This window comes from Peromyscus eremicus, chromosome 20 (assembly GCF_949786415.1).
Source record: "Peromyscus eremicus chromosome 20, PerEre_H2_v1, whole genome shotgun sequence".
In the NCBI taxonomy this organism is placed as follows: Eukaryota; Metazoa; Chordata; class Mammalia; order Rodentia; family Cricetidae; genus Peromyscus; species Peromyscus eremicus.
In genome coordinates, this window is record NC_081436.1 from 48,805,733 (window position 1) to 48,833,485 (window position 27,753).

General features: G+C 43.5%; 1 protein-coding gene across 1 annotated transcript; it reads right to left on the minus strand.

Moving 5' to 3' along the window:
• Positions 1-23,046: 23,046 nt before the first annotated feature.
• Positions 23,047-27,585, minus strand: Utp23 (UTP23 small subunit processome component). The gene is made up of 3 exons (XM_059247298.1): positions 27,327-27,585; positions 24,671-24,845; positions 23,047-23,594 (listed from the first exon to the last, which is right to left on the minus strand). Exons 1-3 carry the CDS (start codon positions 27,512-27,514, stop codon positions 23,214-23,216), a joined length of 744 nt encoding a protein of 247 aa, XP_059103281.1. The 5' UTR covers positions 27,515-27,585; the 3' UTR covers positions 23,047-23,213.
• Positions 27,586-27,753: the final 168 nt, after the last annotated feature.

Below are 27,753 nucleotides of genomic sequence, written 5' to 3' on the forward strand. Positions count from 1 at the left end.
ACAGCTGAGGCAATCGGCCAGCTAGAAGTGGATGAATGAAGTCAATACATAGAGTGAACACAAAGCAGGAGCCCTTGAATTTCTACGGGGAGCTGTGGAGCTGAAGAGTGGCTGTCCAGGATTCTTTATTGCTGGTCATCATGGAGCCCAGCTTCTCAGGTTCCAGGGGATTGGGGGAGACCAGTGTCCTCCAGTAGAACTGTCCCTTTATTTATAACACTTTGAACTGGCTTCAATCTGTACCATCCAGTAACCCCTAAAGACAGAATGGCTTGAAAATGACTCAAAGTTCTGAACATTAAGTCAACTGCACTGTGGTCCCGATGTGGCGCCCACAACTAATTTACATAACGAACAAGCATTTACTCAGACTCCTGCCCATAAAGCCAACTCTACCTCTCTAGAGTTCAGAAAGCTTTTAAGGATTTCCAAAAAGCCTTTCTTCCCGTCCCCGCCCCCATCCTCAGTGTTAAACTATCTGAGTCCAAAGGTGAATTTGAAAAACAGAAATGTTTCTGATAAGTGTGAAGAGGAATATTCAGAGCTTCCTGCTGATGTAAATTATTCAAGTTCTCATTCAGGAAATGGAATACTGAGTTCAGAGTATAACAGATTTTCTAATAAGAGGAATTTTTCTCTGGCTTATTGCTATGTAATCCACATAAATTTACAATAATTTAGGCTCTGCTCCCTTTTCAGCCATAGAACAATGAGCTAGTTGTCTATGTGGCTATGATTTTGTGTTCTTTGGAAATCTTGGTCTTTCCCACTCCACCGCACCCCAAAAGAACTCACTGCATCTGCAGCCTCCTCATACCGCTGACGCAAAGCCTGAGATTTTCACTCTTCCTCCTACCCTGTTATAGGTTGTATCTCCTCTCTCTCTCTCTCTCTCTCTCTCTCTCTCTCTCTCTCTCTCTCTCTCTCTCTCTCTCTCTCTGTCTCTCTCTCTCTCATATTTTTCAAGAATGGGTTTCTTTGTGTAGTCCTGGCTGTCCTAGAACTCACTCTGTAAACCAGGTTGGCCTCAAACTCAGATCTGCTTGCCTCTGCCTCCTGAGTGCTGGTATTATAGGCATGTGCCACCATGCCCAGCCAAGGATCATGTCTCTTAAAATTGTAAAAATCCTCCCCCTGAGAACCTTAGAGTCTGATGTTATAGATATTCCTTGGTGTGCGACATAATTTTTGTTGTAATAAGTGCATTATAAGTTGAAAATATCCTAAGCTGAAAATGCACTTAATATATCTAACCCATAGACATCTACAGCTTAGGAACAATACAGTGTAGGCTACGAGCCATTCACCCTCATGGCTAGGGCCTAGGAAGGAGCTGCAACCCATAGCAGCTATCCAAAAACCCAGAGTGCTGCACGCTTTAGAATGGCTAGCCTGAGGAAACACTCAAGATTCAAAATACGGCTTCTGCTGTTCATTTACTGCTCTTGTACCATTATGAAGTTTTTTGTTTGTTTGTTTTTTGTTTTTTGTTTTTTTTTCGAGACAGGGTTTCTCTGTGTAGCTTTGCGCCTTTCCTGGAACTCACTTGGTAGTCCAGGCTGGCCTCGAACTCACAGAGATACGCCTGGCTCTGCCTCCCGAGTGATGGGATTAAAGGTGTGCGCCACCACCGCCCAGCCACTATGAAGTTTTTTAAAAAAGGAAAAAAGGTAAGTCAAGCTATCGTAAATGAGAGTCAGGCTACATTTAAAAATAAGGTCATTGTTGTGTTTAACTAGTCAAGATAAGGGCATATTGGATCAAGCTGTGCTCTTCCTGCAAGATGAATAGTGTCCTCGTAAAAAGAGGAAGGTATGCTGGGCGGTGGTGGTGCACGCCTTTAATTCCAGCACTCACTTGGGAGGCGGAGGCAGGAGAATCTCTGTGAGTTCGAGGCCAGCCAGGTCTATGGAGTGAGTTCCAGGACAGCCAGGAGTATACAGAGAAACCCTGTCTCGAAAAAACAAGAACCAATATCCTGGCTCTAGATAACGGACGCCTTGCTCAGCTCCTTCAAAAGCCCTCTTCCCTGCTAGAGAAGCCCACCTTGGACACACAGTTTAACATTACATATCTCTCACTCTCTCAAGTACCTTTGTCCTGATCTGTCTGTCCTGTTTCTGTTCCTACTCATCATCTCCTTGTTATTCTTTAAATTATGCTCATTTTTTCATCTTCCGTCTCTGTCCCCCAGAAGTTACATATCTTCATATCTTGGTGTTCTGTGTGCAGTAGCTGCTCAATAAACATCTGTCGGCTGACTGAAGACCACGGGACATCATCCATAGGCCAGGGTCCGCGTGTGCTGACCTACTCAGAGCTATGTAGAACCTGCCCACAGGAGCTGGGGAAAGATATTTGTATCTCTTTTCTGCTCCTGTTCAGTGACCTCACATGGGACTTCGGAGAAAGCCATCATTAGACCATTTATATCACGGTCATGGGCAAACTGTACACATCCAGGTTTGTTGGCAGGAAAGCCAATTTCCACACATTTGTTAGCATATCACCATCACTTTCAATGCTGATTAGCATGGATAGTGAGCTTGACAAGATCTAAAGCCACTCAGGAAACCAGCTCCTGGGCATACATTTGAGGGCTTTTCATGAGTAGGTTATTTAAAATGGGAAGACCCACCCTAAGTGTGGGCAGCACCTTCACCTAAGGCCCGGATATAAGGAAGTGGAAGGGAGAAGCTTTTACTTGGTGCCTGCTTCCTTCACGTCCTGCTGGTGACTTCATCTGCCCTGTCTGTGTGAGCTCAGCTACTCTGTTCTGTCACCTCCTCTGCCATCTTTTGCCAACACAGAGTCCAGCCCCTTTGGCCTTCCCATGTGGACTCAAGACCAGAGACTGTTAGGAACCCTCCAGGCCGGTGGTTCTCAACCTTCCTAACAATGTGACCCTTTACTACAGTTCCTCATCTTGTGGTGACCCCTAAACCATAAAATTGTTTTTGTTACTACTTCTTCATAACTGTAATTTTGCTACTGGTATGAATCATAATATAAATATCTGTGTTTTGCAACAGTCTTAGGCGACCCCTGTGAAAGGGTCCTTTGACCCCCACAAAGGGGCGTGCGGCCCATGTGTTGAGAAGCACTGCTCTAGAGAACCCTGACTGATACACCTACCATTGTGAAAACATTACAAGACTAAATTTTCGCTGTGAAGCCAAATATATGTCAGAATTTATTTCATTTAGCTCACTCTCTTTTCAAAAATAATTTTGCTCTAAGAAACTTAAAGTACTACTGAAAATAAATTCCGTGTCCTCATCTGCATTGATGTGATGGTGTCTCTCATGCTTGTTCCCAGGATGATAAGAGACGAAATGTTGTCACCATCAAACAAAGCGTTATGATAAACCAGTGTGTCTATAAATAACGGTAGATTAATTCTCCAGTTTAACTCCACTGCTGAAATTATAGCTCAGTCATTGAAATGACACTTTAACCTAATAGAATGAGTGCTGGAGAAGGACTAGGCAGAGAGGAAAGGCCTGCCCTCACCCTCAACGAGCCTAAAGGCTAGCTACAGAGAGTGACAGACATAGTATTTTTACCTGCTAGCAGCTAAAGGTGTAGAGAATGCCTCTTCAAGACAGGGAGGCATACAAATGACAGAGATTATTTATTTTTTAAGTATTTGTGATTTTTCTTGATTATCAAAGCAATACAGAAAAAAAAAGCAAGCTACACGTGACACCTTGAATCTAATGCACAGGTTCCTGGTCCCCATCTTGTGCCCCTTTGGAAGAGGTCAAGGATGCTGTCATCTGTCCTGGTGATGATGAAGGGGAAGGGTCAGCTAAAGTGTAAGAAATAGAACCTTCTTCCTATCTCAGTGAAGAGGCAGCGGATGGTTCTTCATGACCTTGGCTTCTTGCTCCAGTAACAGCCAAGGAAGTGTGAGCTCTAATTAACCAGGAGATTGCCATAAGCCCCGGCAGACAGAGGACGCAGAATGGGGGCAACCGTGTGCTCTAGCTGTCTTGGGACCCTACCATTTTTGCACCTTTATGCTGTATTGGTCTAGTTTAGCATTTGCTTGAAGGGAAAAGGAAAGTGCCAATTCCACGTAGGACAGAGCAGACACGGGCCAGCAGGTGGCGCCAAATGCAAGAGTACTTTGGGATTCTAAGCCTGTTCTTGGTTTTTGCTGTATCATTTTGTACTGATCAACAACTCCACCTTTTCTAAAGACTTTGAACATAATGAATGCCTTTGTATAATTTTTTTCATGACTAATTACTTTCAGCCTTCGGGTAATGCCTCTCTTCTTCACCTTTTTTTTTTTGAGGGGTGGGGGGAGCAAGGTTTCATATATGTGTAGATGCACGTACGTGTGTGCCCGTTCATACGGAGGACACAGGTCAGCAGCAGATGTCTTCCTCAGCCAGTGTCCACTTTATGTTTCGACACAGGGTCTCTTGCTGAACCTGGAGCTTACTGGTTAGGCTAGACAGGGTGACCAGCAAGCTCTGGGATCTTCCTGTCTCTAGGCCGTCACGGCACTGGGTACGGTCAAACTCCGCAGCACCCAGCTTTTACACAGGACCTGGAGATTAAGCTCAGGTGCTCATGGTTAGACGGCAAGCGCTTTCCCAACTGGGCCATCTTCCCAGCTCACTACCACTCTTCTTTATAAGAGTGGGTTTACACACCCACTCTATGTTCCTAGCCTCAGAGGGGTAACCTCCATAATACCATTGCTACACTTTCTCCTTTAGGACTGAAAATGCCTGGCTATTTTTCCAGCTTGTTCAGCAAACCTTCCTGGGACTCAAACTAACAAGATGATGAATGGCAGGAAGATGGGGTGTGGACCGAAAGACACCGAGGTGGATGAAGTCATATAAAGAGGCTGGATCCAGCTCTTGACTCAGCTCATAAGTCATGTTAAAAAAAAAAAAAAAAAACAACTTGAACCTTCTCTCTTGTTCTTGAAAATTCTTCCTCAGAACTTTATCCTAAAGAAGAGATGATACTACACCCATCTCAAATTGTCCCTTTCCATCCCACAGTGACTGATTCTCATTTTAGGACCTGGCTGGTCATCTCTCACCGTGCAATCGTGTCCTAGTTAGACTCCACTGCCCACCTCCATCTCCTACCCAAACTCCTCAGAGTTGAAAATATAATTTAATCCAACATTCATGAATAAATTCAGTGTACTTTCCACAATGGTTTCCTATTGTTTACAATGTGGAACAGGTCTCATCCTGGGCAATTTCTTCCCATACTCATTAACTCCATCAGTCTATTCTGGACCTTTATCCTCTGCCTAGGGGATTCTGTGTTCTCACAGCCATAGCACTACAGCCCTCCTTCAGGAAAATCACTGGAGCCCCTGAAATTGGTGAGCCTACATGGTAATGAGAGCAAAAGGCTGTCTGTGTCTGGAGGCTGTGAGAGAGACTGTTAATCTTTTACAAGAACAGAATAATTATTTATACGGAATTTTCTCATCATTTTCCTGGTTCCAGGATACGTCATTTTGCATTATGGGAACAACTTCTTTCAGCCTTTCAGTGTCCAATAGACTATGACTCGAGTCTTGTCTGAGTCAGTATCACATAATGCTGAGAGGGAGGCATTTTCCTAAACAGATCTATCCGTTTCAAATTGTGCAGTTGCAGACATTAAAATACAAAAGGAATGAATTCTTTGAAGTTGAACTTAATTGCATAAACCTTGGATGGTGGAAGTAACTGAGTGCATTGTTTTCTCAAAGTTATGCTCATCAGCTTAAGCCATAATCACTCCTTCCCTCCTCCATTTTATCGATTTTAACTCAAGGTGTAAGTAGGGTTAGGGGGAAAAAAAAAACAGCCAAGAATTTTGTCAGGTTTTTTTTTTTAAAGTATAATTTATAGATAATAAAATCATTTAATTTAGGTACACCTTCTATGAATTTGGGAGCATGTGTGATTTTGTGACCATCACTCTGAGTGAAAGAACATCTCCATCACCGGATAGAGCTCCTTTGTGCCCGGTTGTCATTTCCCCTCCCCCACTCTCAGCCTGCAGCCACCACGGGCCTATTCCCAGTCTTTCCTGTCTTGTTCTTCTCACAATGTTACACAAATGGAATCACACCCTTTGTAGCTTTGCCACTGGCTTCTTCCCTGTAGGACAATTCTTGTGAGATCCATGTTTCTGCATGGACCAATAGTTCATTTCTTTCTGTTGCTCAGTCCTATTTCATTGCCCGTATATAATAGAAATGGTCACTCATTTGCCTAAGTAGAGATCCAAGGATGGTCCTGGGTTTTTGTGACGAGGATAAAGGGCAAGATTCTTGCATGGAGACACTTCTGTATTTCTCTTGGGTCAGCACTGAGGAATGGGATTTCTGGTCTTAATGATAAATGAATGTTTAGCATTTTAAGCAGTTCAAAATGATTTTGGAGTGTTGTTCCACATCTCTGCCACCAGCATATTGGAGTTCTAATCTATCTGTAGCCTTATTACAACTGGTTTTGTAATGTGACTGTTGTTTGTAATAGGTATAGAGTGATACTTTGCTGTGACAGTCGATTTTATTAGTGCCGCCTCTGTGATTAGATTCTTATTGAGGGCCAGGGAGACAGGCCAACAGGTAAAGGTGCTTGCCGCCAAATATGGCTACCTAAGCTCAACCCTGGATCTACATGGTGGAAGGAGAATCTGAAGGTCGTCCTCTCCTTTGACCTTTGACCTGCACACTGGTGCCCTGGCATGCACACTCGTAGGAGGCAGGAGGTCATTGTACTCACAAATAAGCGTGAGGGGGACCTGGAATGTTAAGCACACAGGGTTGTTCCTTCAAGGGAAGGCGTGCAAGATCTGTTATCTGCTCAGAAGGCTGGGAGTGGTTGTGTTTTCTAGCCTAGTGACATTTGCACTCTCTGTGAGGTCTGGCCCCTCCTGCAGACCCTTAACATAAGCTTGTTTCTCGCCGTCCATCTATAGATCCTATCTTTATGAAAGATGTCATTTGTACTTTTCAAATAGTTCGATATAGTCAAATATCCGACTTTTATTTAGCCTACTTTGTTCCTCAAAGAGACTCGTTTATGCTTTGTTGTGCATGTGGGGTTGAGTTAATTATCACCAGAAAAGTTTCCACCAAATTGTGCTGTGCTTAAATATGCCTAAAATAAACCACTCAGGGTCAGGCTTTCAAAGTTTGAACCAACACAGGCTACTAAGCCGGGTGGAACTGAACTGTCTTTCTTCTTGCTTCCCTCAGATCTTTGCCCTGCAGGCCTCTGAAGGTCACAGAGACTCCCCCCATACATCCCTCCCCCTAGCAATAAATAAATGTACTAATAAAAAATGCTGATTGAGGCCAATGAGTCCGGGAGAAAAAAATACTAGTACCGTAACTGTGGGGCCTCAAAGAAGACTCCCAATATTAATACATTTGAGCCATCTTTTTATCTAATTGACAATTATTATCCTTTTCTTTAATAGAAAAGTGAAGAACCTGCATTTTATAGAATTGTTATTTCAAAGCAACAAGTATGTATTAAATTCATAGTCTGGAGATGGCTGTGTACAAATCACTGCACATCATTCTTAGTAATAGTGTCTTTGATTTACCTAAATACAAGGCTGGCTGGGATAAAGATTATACTGTCATTTTCCAAGAAACTATGTCTGCATCTTGAGTAAATGTGGTGTGGCAACTTCTAGGAGCCCTCCATAAACGACAGGTTGTTGTTCAAATCATAAACGGTCTTAATAAAAACACGGAGCCAGATATTGGAGCAAATGCTGAAAGATCAGACAGACAAAGGAATAAGCCACTAGAGAAACTTCTTTCTCACCACTACCAAATCTTCAGGCCAAATGGAAGGTGACATCCTATCTCCACGAATCCTCTGACTAAAAGCCTCTGAGTCCTCAGCTGAAAGGTGCTTCTGGTTCCTGTCTCCTGACGCCTTGTATGTCTTTCTCCACCCAGCCATATCACTTCCTTCCTAGTGCTGGGATTAATGGCGTGTGTGCTTCCCAAATACTGGTAGCAAAGGCATGAGATTCAAGTGCTGGGATTAAAGGCATGTGACTCCCAAGTGCTGGGATTGAAGGTGTGTGCCACCACTGCCTGGCCTCTATGTTTAACCTCGTGGATTGTTCTGTCCTCTGATCTTCAGGCAAATTTTATTAGGGTACACAATATGTCACCACAACAGGTGGTATGTGACTTTTGCCACCTTTCAACTTTGTCCCTTTTTCTTACCTCGTGACTAGAGCTAAAGAGGTCACCTTGGTTCACGTGTGAACCTTGACCATGGGGTTACACAAACAAGATCAGTAAAATGGAAGGAGCTGGAGTTCCTGAAAATTCCAAGGCCCATACCAGCCCTGAACCACTTGCCTGCAAGAACTGTATATGAGACAAATAGACTTCTGTTTTGACGGGGCCGACTAAATTGCCCTTAATTCTTCTTTCCTCCCTGTCCCCATCCCATCATTTCCAGGGGAGAAGGTGTTCCCATCTTTGGCTCTCTTAGCTTTGTGATGCTCCCAGCATTTCTGCCTTCCTTTGTTGGGAGAGCAGCCCTGCCTAGCCTGCCCTTTTGGATCGCTGATACTGGCCGGTAGGAACTTGCGCAAGACACAAGTGGAGTAAAACAAATGCACATAGTTTGAATAGGCCAGCAACGCTTTGAAGAAAGGGAGGGTTTTCAACTAGAGGGGAGAAAGGGAGCTAGTCTGACCAAAACAGTGATTAGAAAGCTCCTGGAATAGAGAAAGCAGCAGGTCTTTATTTGATTGGGACACGGGAATATAGTTTGGATATTATCCACTTGTCACAAGCATGAGTAGAGTTTTAAAGAATATTTTTCCTTGAACTCAGGCAATCTGGCCATGATTTGGTGGACGAATGGGCAGTGGTATAGGCAGGAGTTGGTGAAACCTTCCTGTTGGTAGATTCATCATCTCTCAGGAACATCCTGGCCTTATGGGTGTGTACCTTAGGATAAGTCTGGGACTGCAGATGACCAAAATGACAAGAAAACATAAGGACACTGTAGAAAAAAAAAATGCCACCTCAACAGATAACAGACCCAGAGAACCACATATTGTAGTGTCTGGTGAAGCATTTCTCGACTGGTCAGTGTGTCTCCATGCAGAGCTGATGCAGATTAACACATGACAGGAAAGCCAGCTCTGGCTACATATCTGTAATCCTAGCACTTACGAAGTAGAGGCAGGATGATCAGGGGCTCAACGTCACCCTTGGTTACATAGTGAGTTCAAGGGCAGTCTGAGATACTCGTCTTTCTCACAAAAAAAAGACAACAATGGAGTAGACAGATATGAAAACATTATGTCAAGTCTTTTATTTCATTTTAGTTATCCATCAGCTATCTACTGGGTCCAGAATGAGTCAGTATTTTAGGAAAAATGGCCTTCAAGGTGCTGGGAAGTAACATAGTCGACTGTTATCATAATCCATATGTCAGAGGTGTTTTATTTTTATTTTTTATTTTTTGCTATTGGCCAGTACTTTATTAAACCATCAGGCACAGTAACGCAGCTTCACAGAGTTAAACAAATGCAATATAAACAAAAGTAACACATCTTAAAATATTCTACTACAGGAAGCATTTGACTGAGTGGATGGAGGGTCCCAAACAGGTCCTTGCTCGAAGCTTCTCCTCTAACTAGCTGGGTAACCTCCAGCAAGCTATCCTCACAGAGGTGTTTTATTAAAGCTGGTTGGGAGGTAATGTGCTGCACAGCTGTCCAACCTCCCCAAATAGGGATTTTTATGTCAAATAAGAGCATACGAGAATAACGGGCCTATATACGTGTTTGTCTAGTAACAATTCTCTTTTGACTTTGTCATTTGTGTGTGAAGGGGCTCTGGCCAGCTCAAGGCTCTGGCATGTAACATGAATCTTAAAAGGTCTTATTAATAAAAACAAACCCAGAGCCAGGTATTGGGGTGAATGCTGAAAGATCAGAGAGACAGAACAAGCCACAGCCACCTCACCTTGCCAATTCCTCAGCTGATCCTGTTTCCTCAGACTGGAAACCTCTGAGTCTTCATCCAAATGGATCTCAGCTAAACTGCTGCTAAAAGCCTAAAAGCTTAGAAAGCTAAAGTTCCTGATCCTCATGCCTTATATATCTTCCTGCTTCCTGCCATCACTTCCTGGGATTAAAGGCGTGTGTCACCATGCCTGGCTATTTCCAATGTGACATTGAACTCACAGAGATCCAGATGGATCTCTGCTTCCCGAATGCATGTGCTACCATTGCCTAACCTCTATGTTTAACATAGTGGCTGTTCTATTCTCTGACCCCCAGGTAAATTTATTGGGGTGCACAATATACCAACCACACTGGCAGGCCTTGCCCTTCTCCTCATTCCCTCTGCCTTGCTAAAAACCACTAGATTTCATTCCTAAAGCTAGCTACCAAGGTCCATTCCCTTATTTGGCCACTTCCTCCTCCTGAGGCTGATCACCAGGGTCCAGCTATCAAAGTATTAAAATCCAGCAATCAAAAGCCCCTTTGGCTCACATAATTAACATGCCCAATTAAAATTAAACACCTCATCCTAACACGGGGTTTCCCATTTTTACCTTTATAAACCGCCATTTTCCTATGTGCCACGCCTGTCTCCCGTCTATCCAGAGGCAGTCCTTTGTCCCCTTGGGACAAATACCCCTGTCCCCTCTCCCTTGTTCCCTTCCCCTTCTCCCTTGTCCTCTGTCTCATCTTTGGTTCCTATTCCCTGCCATCTGTCCCTCTGGGGCAAATAAATCTCCTTTGTGCAGAGAACTTGGCCCTGGGGTTCCTGAGCAGATACTTTTCCTCTCAGCGTGGCCTTTTCAAAGCCTGCTAGTATCAGCTTGATTTTGTCATAAGGGACCTCAAAGTACTAAAATCCACCAATCAAAAGCCCTCTTTGGTTCACCTAATTAATATACCCAATTAAAATTAAACACCTCATCCTAACATTCTACCTTTATAAACCATGTTCCTTTGTGCCAGGTCTATAAACACCCTGGCCTCCTGGCCTTATCCAGAGTTTTATCCTGAAACTATTGAAGAGAATACAAGAACTCATGTATCATGCTTTTAACAGAGTTCTCTTGACTCCTCCAGGTAGTCCCTAATGCTTCACCCATTCTCTTCTTCTGGCAGGAATCATCACATGACCTTCAGTCAGGAGCCAGATTGCTCAAATGCCCCAATTCAAAAACCCAGCCAGGTGAGGTTCAGCAAACACAGCCAGCAATCCTAACGGTTAGTGTTCAAGCCAATGAGCTGCGGGATGGTTTGTCATTGAGGAGTAGTGTAATCGACGGACTTGTTTGAGCGCTTGTCTTTGTGGTTTTTATTCAGAACTGGAACAAATTCTAAGTAATGCAGCTACAACAGCATAAAATGCCAAGCTTAAGCTCTGAGGGAGAGCGCTATAGAAATGGAAAAAATGGAAGACAAGGTAATTCAATTAGAAAAGTCTTTTTAAAGGTCCTGTAACAACCAGATATCTCCAAGAGGAAAACAATCAAAATTTACCCTTAACTTGCTTACTACACAAACGTAAATTTAGTACAGATCATAGACATAAACCCAGAAATGTCAAGGTTCTATTTCCTAACCCAATTATGCTGAGTGTCTACAATGAGTTGCTTTAATAAAAATAATTCTTGTAGGTGACTAAATATTTATGTACCAGACACATAGGTGTGTTGTGTGTGTGTGTGTGTGTGTGTGTGTGTGTGTGTGTGTAGAATAGCTGTGCATTTGCTTAGCTGATTATGGTGGGAATGGTCTCTAAGCTCTCCTCCGGTTTGCCTCTCCTTGTGCCTGGTGGTACTGGTCTGGCTGAGACAGGCCTCGTACTCTGGATCTAGAGCTGATACTTGACCCAAGCCTGAACTGTTAGAATCATAGTGACTTCCCAGATCCCACTGCTTCTTTTTGGGTTTTGCTTTACTATAGGCTAGTGTGGCCTTGTGGCTCTTAAACTTTAGACAGCCAAGAGTCACACGGCAATCACATTAAAATAGAGGTTCCTCAGTGCTGGAGATAGAGCTCAGTGGCTAAGAACATTTGCTGCTCTTGTAGAGGACCAAAGTTCAATTCCCAGAACCCACATCAGGTGGATCATGATCACCTGTAACTCCAGCTCTGGAAGGACCCTATTCCCTTATTTGGCTTCTGTATTAATTTTACTGTGCACATGAGAAAACAAACTTGAAAGAAGCCTGACAGATACCCAGGTTGATCTAATCTTCCCACTCCAGTTCTTCAGCGCTACATCAAAGATTCCAGCCAGGCTGCCCACTAAAATTACCTGGAGAATATTTAAATTAAGCAAGTGCCTGGACCCTGACCCCAGTGAAAGGAACATAACTCTTTTGGTTGGAAATGTATTTGGTTTCCCATGATTCCTTTGCACAGTCAGGGCCGGATGCTTTATCTCTCAGTATTCTCCTTCTGGGGCTGATTGTAAAGGTATTGTGTTTTTTTTTTTTTTTTTTTAAAGATTTATTTATTTACTATGTCTACAGTGTTCTGTCTGCATGTATCTCTGCAGGCCAGAAGAGGGCACCAGATCTCATTACTGATGGTTGTGAGCCACCATGTGGTTGCTGGGAATTGAACTCAGGACCTTTGGAGAAGAGCAAGCAGTGCTCTTAACCTCTGAGCCACCTCTCCAGCCCTGTAAAGGTATTGTTATGAGTCTCCTGTGATTCAGAGACTTGCCAGTCCGACCATCAATACATTTTAACCAAGAAGACGCTTTTATTCACTTACTGATGCCTGGTCTTCACCAGGGACTCCAGGATTCAGGAATGTAGCCCCGAGCCACCTCAGTCTGGGGTTTATAAAGGCAAAGAACACAAAGTTACGTTCTGGTCTAGGGCAAGCAGAAGGTCTTCTCATGCAAAACAAGGTTTTGTGTACAGAAGCAGAAACAGCGGTTGACCTTATGACCTATTACCTTGCAGAAACAATAGTTTGGTTAAAATTGTACAAGGCCAGGCAATTATAAAAAAATCAACCCTTAACAGCCCTTAACATTTGGAAGTCCAGTTTTGCTTTATAGTTCTCTTAAGCACAGAAACTTAAAACTTTTAAACATAAAGTGAGTCATCAACATAATGTTAGCCACTGCAGTGTGATTTCTGACTTTCTTTTCCCTTGTCCAGGTTGAGTTATTTCCTCATTCTCCCCTTTTCTGTTTCACATCTTCCCTACAAAATCCTCAGAAGGTCTTGTTTTGGAGGGGGGTTGCTCTTTTTTGGGGGGGCCCACCACTCAGCTCCCAAATAAATCACACATGGAGGCTTATTCTTAATTAATTAATGTCTGGCCTTAGCTTGGCTTGTTTCTTGCCGGCTTTCTTTAACTTTAAATTATCCCATCTATCTTTTGCCTCTGGGCTTTTCCCATTCTCTTACTTCTGTAAATGTTACTTACTCTCACTATGGCTTGCTGTGTAGCTGTGTGGCTGGCCCCTGGAGTCCTCTACCTTCTCTGGCTACTTCTTCTTTTCTTTCTCTATGTTCTCCCTGTCTGCCAGCCCCACCTACCCTTTCTCCTGCCTCGCTATTGGCCAGTTCAGATCTTTATTAGACCATCAGGTGTTTTAGACAGGCCAAGTAACACAGCTTCACAGAGTTAAACAAATGCAACATAAATGAAAGTAACACGCCTTAAAATAATATTCTACAACAAGGTCCTGAACATAACAGAGACAAAAGTGACAGTACTTTCTGGTTGGAGTAACACTAGTCCACTTCAGTATGTGGTTATAGCAGACTTTGCCCTTCTCCCCCATTCCCTCTGCCTTGCTAAAAAACCATTAGATTACACTCCTAAAGCTAAAGGTCTATTCCCATATTTGGCCACATCTTCCTCCTGAGGGTGACTATCAAAGTCCAGCAATCAGAAGCCCCTTTGGTTCATCTTATTAACATGCCCAATTAAAATCAAGCAACTCATCCTAACACAGGGTTTTCCCCCTTTACCTTTATAATCATTTGCCTATGTGCCGCATCTGTCTCCTCTCTATCCAAAGTAATATATCCCTGCCCCCTTTTCCTTGTTCCTTTCCCCCTCATCCTCTATCTCCTTTACCACTGCATCCTAGCCCATTCTAACACAGACCTTCCCTTTTTCTCTTAAGAATGACACCTGAGGCCGGGCGGTGGTGGCGCACGCCTTTAATCTCTCAGCACTCGGGAGGCAGAGGCAGGCGGATCTCTGTGAGTTCGAGGCCAGCCTGGGCTACCAAGCGAGTTCCAGGAAAAGGTGCAAAGCTACACAGAGAAACCCTGTCTCGAAAAACAAAAAAAAACAAACAAACAAACAAACAAAAAGAATGACACCTGCTCAGGCACCCTCTCCACTACTAGTCTAATCTGAGGTCGTCCTTGTTGATTTCAGGGAATTTCCCTAGCACCGGGCTTCTCCCTACCCCCATGATGTCTCCCTCTATCAAGATAACTCTTTCATTGCTCTCCCATTCCATCCCTCCCACAGCTTGACCATCCCATTACCTCACGTTCTCATCCCCCATCCCCTTACCCCCTACTCCACCCTGCCCCCAGTTTACCCAGAAGATCTCACCTATTTCCCCTTCCCAGAGTGCTCCATGCATTCCTCTTAGGGTTCTCCTTGCTACCTAGCTTCTCTGGAGCTGTGGGTTGTAGTCTGGTTATCCTTTGTTTTATTTACATCTAGTATCTACTTATGAGTGAGTACATACCATGTCTGTCTTTCTGAGTCTGGGTTACCTCACTCAGGATATTTTCTACTTCCATCCATTTGCCTGGTAATTTCATGATGTCATTCTTTTTCATAGCTGAGTAATTCTCCATTGTGTAAATGTACCACATTTTATTTATCCATTCTTCGGTTGAGGGGTATCTAGGTTGTTTCCAGGTTCTGGCTATTACAAATAATGCTGCTATGAACATAGTTGAGCAAGGTCCTTGTGGTATGATTGAGCATCTCTTGGGTATATGCCCAAGAGTGGTATCATTGGGTCTTGAGGTAGATTGATTCCCAATTTTCTAAGAAGTCACCATAATGATTTCCAAAGTGGTTGTACAAGTTTGCACTCCCACCAGCAGGGGAAGAGTATTCCCCTTGCTCCATATCCTCTCCAACATAAGCTGTCCTCAGTGTTTTTTTTTTATCTTAGCCATTCTGACAGGTGTAAGATGGTATTTGAGTTGTTTTGATTTGAATTTCCCTGATGACTAAGGATGTTCCCTAAATGTGTTTTGGCCACCTGGTCTGTTTGAGGGGCCCCTGGCAGTTGGATCAGGATCTATCCCTGGTGCACAAGCTGGCTTTTTGGAGCCCATTCCCTATGGTGGGATGCAGGGGGGAGGGGCTTGGATCTGCCTTAACTGAATGTACCATGCTTTTTTGACTCTCCATGGGAGGCCTTACTCTTTTGGAGGAGTGGATAGGGGTAAGTCATGGAGGGGAGGGGGGTAATGGGAGGAGGAATGGGAAGAGGAACTGTAGTTGGCATGTAAAATGAAAAAAAATTAAATAAAAAAAGATAAAGCAAAGATTTAAAAATTAAAAAATTTTTTAAAAAACAGAATGACACCTCCAAGATCATTTGCTGATATTTTTCTGCCTGAGTCAGAAAGCAGCCACTTTAACTTTTCTTCCCCACTTAATAAAGGACTTCTCTGTGAAAACAAATGTTTGGGTGTGTTTGTGCCTAATCTGAGATCTGGAAGGGAGCCCCCAATGTGCAGCATCCCCTTCACTGGTTGGACTGAGAAATGTAGATTGCTGTCATCTCAAGAGAATGGAAAAGGTACATGACAGGGAAAAGGATAATGATGCATCAAGAAAGATAAGAATCAGATGCTGGCCCAACAATGGCTCACTTATCATCAATCATTTTTGGTTGATAGACGTAAGAAGGAAAGACACAGCCTTCTGTCCTCTTAAGAGCAGATAAAATTAGAGATGATTTCTCTAGACAGCTTCAGAATTGCTGGGGCAGAGCAGGATGCAAGGCCTCCCACAAAATCATTCATGTTTTATGTGCTATGGTGTTATATAACAGTTTCCTCTGAGACTGAAACAATTCAACCTTCAGTGAAGCTTCTTAAACCAGAAGATGAACAACTCAAAATACCTGAAAGGAAGTTCCTGAAATTGACCAGATTAACTAGGTCCATCCCTGCCAGAGTAAGCAATTAAGAGGGCAGAGAGTCGCCGGGCGGTGGTGGCGCACGCCTTTAATCCCAGCACTCGGGAGGCAGAGCCAGGCGGATCTCTGTGAGTTCGAGGCCAGCCTGGGCTACCAAGTGAGTTCCAGAAAAAGGCGCAAAGCTACACAGAGAAACCCTGTCTCGAAAAACCAAAAAAAAAAAAAAAAAAAAAAAAAAAAAAAAAAAGAGGGCAGAGAGTCACTCTCAGACAAGCCAAGCTGGAAAGAAGACAGATGCTCGGATAACTCAAGCTGCAAACGTGATTCTCAAACTAGCAAAACTGCAAAGGAGACCCCAAGACAAGCCAATTTGCCCCGAAGAAACAGACACCAGCAGCAGTGCCTGGAAGAGGTTTAGACCAGCTAAGGCACCTAGAAAGGACACTCTTCATCCTGTTGAGCTATTTGCGGCCTATGCAGTGTGCTCCAGGGTCCCAGATTTTGGGAGCTGTCACCCATGCTGGTGATGCAGCTGTCTTTGAGTCATTTCTGCTCTATAAGAAACCCCTCAGCCATATTCCTCCTGCAAGTAACTGCAGTGAAACTCAGTGGTTCACCAAGCTGGACTTTGGTCTGTTGTGGACTTCCTATCTGGAGCGAATATATGTGTGTGTCGCATCTCTTCCAAAAAAGTATTGTTACACAACATATGGAGTACACACACACACACACACACACACACACACACACACACACACGTTACCATCACTCAGACATTCATAACGTAGGGTGGTGAGAAAAGGTACCTTTTAGAGTTACACATAGTAATTTTTCAGTTAGGATATATGGCATTTTGCTAGCTGACGTATTTCTAAGTATGACTTCTTTCATACCAAGATGTAAACTTTTCTATCTTCCTTTTATGCTGTTTGGGAATTTCATACATCCATATATGTTTTGATCAAATCCCTTCCCCACTCCCTCCCTCCAGTTCCTTTCCCACCCCACCACATGTGCTCCAATTTTAGACCCAGTGAGTCCATTTAGTGTGATTTTTTTTTTTTAAGCTGCTGGTTATTTCCAAGTATCAGTGAGTCTTGGGGGATGGGTGGAGGAGTTGATCTATGTGTGAGCAGAATGGGCAAGCCAAGTGAAGATGGCTACACTTTTTTTGCACCACCTGGAAGACCAACACTGTGATCTAGATAGTCATGTGTTATAAAGCCTGGAGACCCTGTAACACTGATGACAGTAATTTCATCTAAGTCAGTTTCATTCATTTAACATTCATCAACTTCATTAAATATGTGTTACCAATGCTATCAGCTATTACCATAAAACAATGGCGATATAATTTGTTGTAAAGGGCAATGCTGCAGGTGTTGTCCTAGCCTACAGGTGTGGTGCTATTGGAAGGTGATGGAACATGTAGGTACAGCCTCATAGGAGTGTGCCCTTGGGTGCATGCCCTGGAGGAAGATACTGAGATCTTACCCACTCACTTCCTCTCCTTTCACTTACTGGTTACCATGTGGTGTATGGCCCCCTGTCACATACTCCCTCCATAACATATCGGGCCTCCACAGGCCTAAGCAACAAGGCTGAACAGACATGGGCAGAAATCTCTGAAACCATGAGCAAAAATCAGTATGTCCTCTTTTGTAAGTGGTCCATCTCCTATTTCTTGTCTCAGAAGAGAAAAGCTAACTAACATAAGCATCAAGAGGAAAAAGAAGAAGAGGAGGAGGAGGAGGAGGAGGAGGAGGAGGAGGAGGAGGAGGAGGAGAAAAAGGAGTAAGTAGGGGAGGAGATATGTCTTTGAACATCAAAAGGCATCCTAGTTGGAAAGTGTCTAAAAATATTAATGTAGGAAATATAAACACAACAAAACCCAGAGCTACTACAGTCGGAGCTGCTTCCTATCTGCCCAGCCATCTAGCTTACCACCATTCTAAGGGGGCTCAGATGGAACAGGACATGAACATGGGTACCTAAATCTCAATGATGTTCTCACACATTCTCCTTCATGCCCAACTCTTTCCGAATATGGAAAACTGTGACAGGCTAGTGTGGACCTGATGGCTCCAGAGAGCTAAGCTGCACCCTGCTCTGCTGCTCACCATTCAAAGGTTTACATTTGCTAATTCGATTCTGGAGATCAGAATTCCTCCATCACAGCAGCATTATCATTTTCATGTCAGGTTGGTCAAAACATCATTGTGGAATGGTTGTGTAGAATGAGAAGTGTTTGGAAGACTTAGCTTTTTAGCAATTACTACCTGTGGGTTATCTGTACCATTCTGGCAACTGAATGAAACAGATGGCGGCTTTCTAACTGCATGGAGCAGAGGACAGTGAGCATTAGGCTGGCGGAGACTCGCTGGAGATTAGTTCACAGGAAGAAAAGAAATGGCATATTAGCACACAAAGAGCTGTCAGGACATGGTTTTTTTTTCTCCTTGAAAGAAACCAGAAACAATGGCACATATTCTCTTTTCATCTTTAGCATCCAAAGTACAGAGTATATTTTGCTCAGTCCTCTTGGTTACTCTACTGATTCATGAATACATTTGCATACTATGCTTTGCATGGGTACATTTTTCAAACAGCTTTGCTGATATATGATTCATTTAATAGATGACTGAATCACCAAGTGTACAAGACCACACGATGTTAATATATTCTCACGGCAATGCGTCAGTCAGCACAGTCAAGTTTATTCTTTTCATTACCCCCCAAAGAGAATCTCTGCTTCTTTCTCTCCTGCCTGCACCACTTCTTTTGTCCTAGCAATCCACTAATCTTTTTTGACTATAGATTTGCTTATTCTGCATATTTCGTAGACACGTAGTCATACACTATTTGATCCTTTGGTTTCTTCCAGTTCGAAAGTCTTCTGGGCTCAACCATCTCACAGTATGTGTTTGTATTTCTTCCTTACTGCCATGCAGTACTCTATTTCATCTCACTGTATTTGTCAATTGGTGGACTTTTGTGAAGTTCTCATCTTATTAGTAATAATAATGCCACTGTGAATTTTTGCATATAAGTTTTATCTGGGCATCTGTTTAATTTCTCTAAAAAATACCTAGGAGTGAATCTACCAGATAATATTGTAAACACATGTTTAACAATTTGAAAAACTGCCAAACTGTTTTCCAAGCAAGTTGTACCATTTTAAAATGACACTAGCAATATATGATCTTTCTGATTTTTCCTTTTCATCCACTTGCTGTTTTCTGTCCGATTATAGCAGTCCTGCTAGAACTGAGGAGACATCTTGTCTCTGTTTATGTCCCATTTCTCTGGAGGCTAGCAATGTGGAGCATCTTTACGTGTGCTCATTAGCCATTTGCAAATTTCTTTGTAGTGGTGTCTATAGTTGATATATTCTGTGCCCAATTCTAGGTGCTGTGTGGTCCTTTTAGTATTAGTCATTGTTCTGTTTTCCACATATGTCCTTTACAAGACATGTGTTCTCTCTCACTCTACTGTTTGCCTTTTCACCTGCAACTAAGAGGGATGCTGGTGCCAGGTGGTGGCGGCGCACGACTTTAATCCCAGCTCTTGGGAGGCAGAGGCCAGCCTGGTCTACAGAGCGAGTTCCAGGACAGGCTCCAAAGCTACACAGAGAAACTCTGTCTTGAAAAAGCAAACAAGCAAAAAGAGTAATTCTGAAGTGAAGAAAAGACTCAGTGTGTCACAGCTTGTGAAGACAACAGTGTCAGATGTGACTCTTCAAGGCCTGGTCTGCCTTTAACTGTCTTGGCATTGGTAACTCCTTTTTGGTTTGTTTGGTCAACTGTCCCCTATTCAGTCTCACTTTATGTCATTTAGGGGGAACTGACTGTTTTTTTTTGTTTTTTTTTTGTTTTTTTTGGTTTTTCGAGACAGGGTTTCTCTGTGTAGCTTTGCGCCTTTCCTGGAACTCACTTGGTAGCCCAGGCTGGCCTCGAACTCACAGAGATCCGCCTGGCTCTGCCTCCCGAGTGCTGGGATTAAAGGCGTGCGCCACCACCGCCCGGCTGGAACTGACTGTTTTATCCAAGATCTGGAGAGTGAGAAGCAGGATTGGCCAATTAGAACCTCTGCATTAGGTCAAGAGGGGGAAAAAAAAATCACAACACGTATGAGACAGAGGAAATAAAGAAATAGTAGTTAGATATAAAGTTGGTGGCTGTTAATTAGAATTTTAATGTCCTCCCTGTGACAAATACATGAGAGAAATCATGTAAAGAAGAGGTTTATCCCTGCAGTTTTGTTGATGGTTTTAAACCATTGGATTATTTGTTCTTTTGCATCTGTTTGTGTTAAGGACTCGCTATTTTACTGTGTTGAATAGGGTGGATTCTTAGCTCTCCTTTGTCCATCTATTCCACTCATGAAATCAGTACATCTGTCTTACTCAAGCATGCAACAATGGCGGTGATTTCTGCTACTCTGCCAATGAGGGCCTGGTTTTTCATTTACTCTCCTAATGGAAGGAGAAATCCCAATAGCTTCCACTTGACTTTTCCTACCCTAGTGACCCTTAATCTACACGAGAGACAACATGACTGACGACACATGCACTTTCTAAGTGTGTCTAACAATTATAAATTCTGGAACTTCTTGGGTGGGTCCAGGGCAGGTAACAAGTTTTGAGTTAATGATTGCAGTGATTATATCCAGTCTAGAAAATTCTGCAGCTTCACCCCATCTTCTGGTTCTGAATATTTCCTGACCTCTCTTCCATAATGTTCCCTGAGCCTTGGTGGTAACAATGTCTTGTTTAGAGCTGGGCTCTCAGCTCTCGCTGCTGCATCTTGAGGAGGCATGAGTCTCTGTGTTCACCATCATTCATGGCAGAGAGGGGTTGCTGTGATTACAGCTAGGAACCTTTTTGTTTATGGGTGTGAGCACAGATACGTGAAAGGTTGTTTGCTGCTATGGCAATTTAGGGAACCATCAATAAGCTCTCCTCATGGGTCTACTGCCCAGGTCCAGGTGGTTAGGAGAGCTTACAGTACCTCAACACCCTCCCCCAGCTCTGTGGAGGAGGGCTAGGGCTTTCTGATAGTAACTAATCCTTCTTCCCTCCATTTACATCTAAACTAAAAATTCTTAGTATAAGTTAGCACAATAAAATGGCTATTTTAAAACATTTTGAAGATTTTTAAGCTTTTCATTTTACCTACACATGAAAAACTATTATTAATCCTGTCAAATCACAACACCTTGTTTTACATAGATCCAGACATATAATATTCCTAATTGAATTGAATAACTTGGATACTTCAACAGGATACTCAGTCTTAGAACATTACTTTAGAATTCTTGCCATTAAGGGGCAGTATTCAGATCAGTTATTAAAAACAAAAATCAACATCTTAATGAGCACATGGGCTGCAAAATGGCAGGTTTTCCTCAGGACAATAAATAAACAAGATTTAAGAAATTTGAAATGTCTTTCAGCTAAGAATCATGTAGTTGGTACAGGCAATAGATACAGATTCTCAAAATATAGATTCCTTCCATGCTCTATGCTTTATTACAGCAGGAGAATATCAATATTAAGAAAGCCTGGGAAATCAACATGACAGTTTTCTGGAGAAGACAGTACATAATGACAGCTGAGCAGCATGTCACTAGAAAACCTAGACACACTGGAGGGCATCAGTAGAACCCAGCCAAATGCTTTGTGGGAAAAATGACTTGGCACTATCGGGTGAGTGTAACTATATGGAATATCAGGTTGTAAGGACCTTTGCTGTTACTGGGCAATGTAGAAGACAATTACGGTGCCCTTAGTTTCAGGAACAGCAAACAATGTAACAAATTCAGCCACCCTACATGCCACTTTATTCAGCCATGAAAAATGCTGAAAATGAGTTAGTGACATATAAATAATACAAGACATATATTAGAAAAACGGAGGGTGTATAAGCATGATTTCCAATCTATTGAGAGCACTCTATTGTATAATTTAGAGATAGAAATTCAAACAATGAATGTGGAAGGTTTCTCAAAGGAACTACTTTTGTCTTAAGCCTTTTAGAACTTCTTGTATTAAGCTTTTATTGCCATATATTTACTGTACAAAATAATGGGGTTAAGTTTATCCCCCTTTTCCCTTGACTTCTACAAAGTGCATTACTCTGTTCTTTTTGCAGGTATGGAGGTTAGAAGACAACGTTTGGGAGTCAGTTCTCTCCTTCCACCATGTGGTCACAGGGATCAGATTTAGTCATTAAACTAGGCAGTAAGCATCTTTACCCAGTGAGCCATTAGGACTGGTTTTTAAAACTATACACACAGGCCGGGCGGTGGTGGCGCACGCCTTTAATCCCAGCACTCGGGAGGCAGAGGCAGGCGGATCTCTGTGAGTTCGAGGCCAGCCTGAGCTACCAAGTGAGTTCCAGGAAAGGCCCAAAGCTACACAGAGAAACCCTGTCTCGAAAAACCAAAAAAAAAAAAGAAAAACCAAAAAAAAAAAAAAAAAAAAAAACTATACATACATGGTACTAGGGAAATGGCGCAGTAACATACCTGCCACACTAGCATGAGGAGCTGCGTTCAGATCGCAGGACTCATACAAAAAGCCTCGGTTCAGCAGTGCATGCTGGGAATCCCAGCACCAGAGAGGAGACAGAATCCCTGGGGCTTAACGGCCAACCAGTATCACTTAACTGGCAAGTTCAGTGAGAGACCCTGGCACCAAAAATAAAGGTAGAGTGTGATAGAGGATGACACTTCATGTTGACCTCTGGTCTCTTCACACACCTACTCTCTCTCTCTCTCACACACACACACACACACACACACACACACACACACACACACACACCACTTGGGAGGTGGGAGTAGAGAAACAGGAGACAATAATTTTATAATAGAAAAGCACCTCCCAAAGCAACTGAAGATGAATGCTGATAAAGAAACGCAACCATCTTTAATTTTAGGCAAAAGTATATGTGACAGTATTAATTTACAAAACTAAGTTTAGTCCTTTGCTGTAAACACTTTGACAGTTTTAGAAGTCCATCAGTTTTCCCACTGCCTTCCAGAACATCCACAGCACGCATCATCCTTCCACACCCTGCTGCTCCGACAGGGCTTTTGGGGTCGATCTGTTTCGGATTCTTTTCCTTCTCTTCTTCTTTTCTGAAGCAGGCAACTTTGTGTCCTGTGCTTTCTTCTTCTTCTTCAAGCAGCTGAGAGGATTGGGGCCGCCCACCTTCTTTCTCCTCCTCCTCCTCTGCTCAGGGTTCCTCACCAGGCCTTGTTCCTCCTTTAGCTGCTTGATACTCTGTTTCTCATGCAGGGAGACCAGCTGGCCTGACTCCACCGCCTTCACAAAGGCCACTGTTCTGGGAGAAGGCTTGTCCAAGACTATAGTGTTCTGAATAATGAACATCAGGGGAATTCCGGGACTCTTCTTTACTTTCACAGATAAATTCTGATCCTATTAAAAAGAAAATGGATTTAGTTTCCCAATCCAGTTTATAAGAGTTTAAATAAAGCTATATGGAAAAAAAGAGACTGGATTTTATTTCTCAGATCAGTGTGTTTTATTAATCAAAGCCTATCTTATAATAGAAGACAAGAATCATAAAAACTATGTTGAAGAAAGGTAGGCAACAGCAGTCTGGGCTAGACTGGCCAATACTCAGGGGCCATGAACTATCAACTAATGTAAAAGTAAATGCATTGGGGAGTTTCTCATTTCTATGCTAAAATATTCTCTCAACATCAACATGGGAAAAGGTTGAAGTGGAGTAGTGAGCCGACTCAGAAATCGTTCTGAAAGTATAGTTGAGCAAATCGGCATGTGAGTGTTTCAATGTCAACCCCGACAGTCTCTCCTTTTGCCTCCCAGCCTTTAAATGCCTTCAACATTCCACGTGTTGCTGGTCTTTTTCTTTTAAGGTTTATTTCTTTTTATGTGTATAGATGTTTAGCTGCGTGTACATCTGTGCACCTCATGCACGGCCTGGAGGCCAAAAGAGGGTGCTGGGAATTGAACCCCAGGCCTCTAAAAGAGCAGCCAGTGCTCTTAACTACTGAGCCACCTCTCCAGCCCCCTGAAGCTGGTCTTAAAGGGTATGCACCATGATCTTTTGAGAAATAGTATGAATTCTAAACATGAAAAACAGTTATGAACACGACTGCAGAGATTTTGCCTCACTTCTTCCCCACTTGAAGAACCTGCGGCCATCAGCACACTACTCTAACAATTCCTTATCCTCTACAAGGAAACTTCTGGAAGAAGAAACTGCATGTACTTAAGGTTTTCTCCTTATATGTTCAAGTAACTGCTTTTATTGGTTCCATTTAAAAGTCTGCATTTTTAAAGTCCAAACATGAAATGTGGATTATAGCTAAGTGATAGAATCCTTGTCTAACACATCACAATAAGCAAGTAAATAAAATTCCAACACTACATTATCTCTTCCACTTATTTTTTTTTCTGATTATAAATAGCTCCACATGAAGTATACATAGAAATGGTTAGAACTGCAGTTTTAAAAGTAACATCACCTGTGTTGCCACAAAATAATGATGAGGATTTCCCTCCTCCACCATGGACAGGAGACATTCTGATCCACTCACTGCACTCTTGAAATGACGACAATTTCGAACCTGGCATTTCTGTGCGATCAGTTTTGCTCCATATAATTCCTTTCCCAGTGTTTCTAACTCCTTTAACACACATCTGTTGGGAAAAAAGTCATGAGAAGCTCACCATCACGATGCATTCCTTTCATTTATACAAAGCAAGCAAGAACACAATACTCAAGTTTTAAAAATGTAAAACTAGCCGGGCGGTGGTGGCGCACGCCTTTAATCCCAGCACTTGGGAGGCAGAGGCAGGCGGATCTCTGTGAGTTCAAGGCCAGCCTGGGCTACCAAGTGAGTTCCAGGAAAGGCGCAAAGCTACACAGAGAAACCCTGTCTTGAAAAACCAAAAAAAAAATGTAAAACTATACCATCAAAATTTGAATTTATAGTATGGTTGCCGTTTTCTTCTCAAATGAAGAATTGAAAAATACATACTCCAAGCAGAAAGAGTATCAATGCCAGAATATACTGAGCACTTGCGTGTACAGGAAGCATGGAGAGTGCTCTTCACATATGTTATTGCTTAACCTCAAATGACTCCTGAAGCTAGGTGATAAATTGAATTAATTTCTAACTTATCCTCAAATCTATACCTCTTACAGAGGTGCCAGAGAGTGAACCTCCAGGTGCTTGCAGGACTCCAGGTTGCTGTTACAACTTCAAAATATGCTAACACAGAATCCAAAGCAGCTTGCGTATCTTGTTTGAATCCTGATTTTTAAAAAGGTTCTTCATAATCGTAAGAGCCAGAGGGGTTGAGGATACCGGGAGAACACAGCCCACAGCATCAACGAAGCAGGGCTCATAGGGGCTCACAGAGACTAAAGCAGCAATCACAGAGCCTGCAAGGGTCTGCACTAGATCTGCACATACGTTATGGCTGTTAGCTTGGTGTTTTTGTGAGACTTCTAACAGTGGGAGTGGAGGTATCTCTAACTCATGGTATGCCTTTCCTCCTACTGGCTTGCCTCAGCCAGCCCGGATATGAGGGTTTGTGCCTAGTCTTACTGTATCTTGTTATGCCGTGTTTGGTTGACATCCCTTGGAGGCCTGCTTTTTTCTGAAGGGACACAGAGGAGGAGCGGATCTGGGGGACAGGCGTAGTTTAGGGAGAACTGGGAGGAGTGCAGGGAGGGGAAACTGCAGTTAGGATGTATTATATGAGAGAAGAATAAAATGAAAACAGCTGACAAACAGCAAAAACTGGAAACTCACTCTGTAGACCAGGCTGGTCTCGAACTCACAGAGATCCGTCTGCCTCTGCCTCCCGAGTGCTGGGATTAAAGGCGTGCACACCAATGCTGGGCAACACTAATTTTTTTTTTAACTTATTTAACTTTATTTCATGTGCATTGGTATGAAGGTGTTAGATCTCCTGGAACTGAGGTTTCAGACGGTTGAGAACTGTCATGTGGTTGCTGGGAATTGAACCCGGGTCCTCTGGAAGAGCAGCCTGTGCCCTCAACCACTGAGCCATCTCTCCCGCCCTACTAAAGTTTTTAAGAGTTGTTCATGGTCTAGTTTCAGTTCACCTTTTCCTTACTTTCATGTCCCACAATATTAGATACAACCTCTTCTTCAGGCGTCAACCAACCGCATTTGTTCAAAAGTTCTCTCAAACGGTAGCGTCACCATTGCTACATATTCAAAACAGACTCTCCCTCCTGGGGTCAGAACAAACTTCAGGACTCAAACATCGACTCTATGAAACCTTTTAAAATGACACTCCCACCCTCCCGCTGGCTCCTGCTCCCACAGTGTTCCACCCTAAGTGTGCTCACTTCCACGGAGTGAGGAGGCACAGACGTGGGATGAAAACAACCACCGAGAGTTGACTTTATACACGTTAAAGCCCATGAGGGCTGGGCCTCTGTCCTGCCCACTAAGTGTTCTCAGAGTCTGGAACAGCGCTTGACATTTGGTTGGGATTTATAAATGGCCTTGGGCAAAGGTTTCAATCTCCAGTCTTGACTTCTTTTCCTAGAAATTGAAGAGGATGATACCTCACTGGCAGTTGGAAGGCTTGAAAACCTTTGGGTTAAACTTAAAGGTACCAACCACCATAGAAAGGGGGGGGGGGGCTTTTGTATGCTGAAAAAGTCCTGAAAATGTCCTATGTACACTATACCTCATCTGACTTTACATCAACTTTTAAAAAGTTATTCCGCCGGGCGGCGGTGGCGCACGCCTTTAATCCCAGCACTCGGGAGGCAGAGCCGAGAGGATCTCTGTGAGTTCGAGGCCAGCCTGGTCTACAGAGCGAGATCCAGGACAGCCACCAAAAGCACACGGAGAAACCCTGTCTCGGAAAAGAAAAAAAAAAAAAAAAGAAGAGTAAGTCATCCCCTCTACTTCACAATTAATGTCACTTCTTGCCCGAAGTCACACAGCTCGTTAAGATGGGGACCAGGAGTCAAAGCCAGGCCGGCGTACTACAAAACTGCCCTTCTGATTTCGCAGGGATAATGGGGAACGTTCGCAGGGCAGGGTACCACGCGCTGACCTATCCGTCAGCTACCGTGGGCGGTAACAGACTTCTCTTGGCCACACCCGCCCCCCCGCCCCGCAAGCCCACCTCGTGGTGCACAGCTGGGTCTCCCCCATGAGGTAGCGGGGCAGCTGGTCCCGCAGCTGGATGCGGCCCCGCAGCGCCGCCTGGCAGAAAGTGCCATCCAGAAGGATCTGGTAGGGCTCGCGGACTCCGAAATTGTTACGGAAGAAGCCCAGATGCTTCTTGGCGTGTTTCTGCCTGGTGATCTTCATGCCCGCTTAAGCCACCGGATCCGGGACCCAGCGGCGCCAGCCTCGCTTCCGCACTCCTAGAAGAAGCCCGTGTCCCCCCCGGAAGCGAAGCGCCTTCGGCCCGGAAGCACACGCCCCGCCTCGCTGGCTTATGTCACTCAGAGGAGCGCCCCCTCCCACCTCCCAGCGCAAGCCCTAGGGGGCGGAGCTTCCTCCTGTGCCCAGAAGCCCCTAAGAGAGAGCTTGCAAATTTTCGCGTG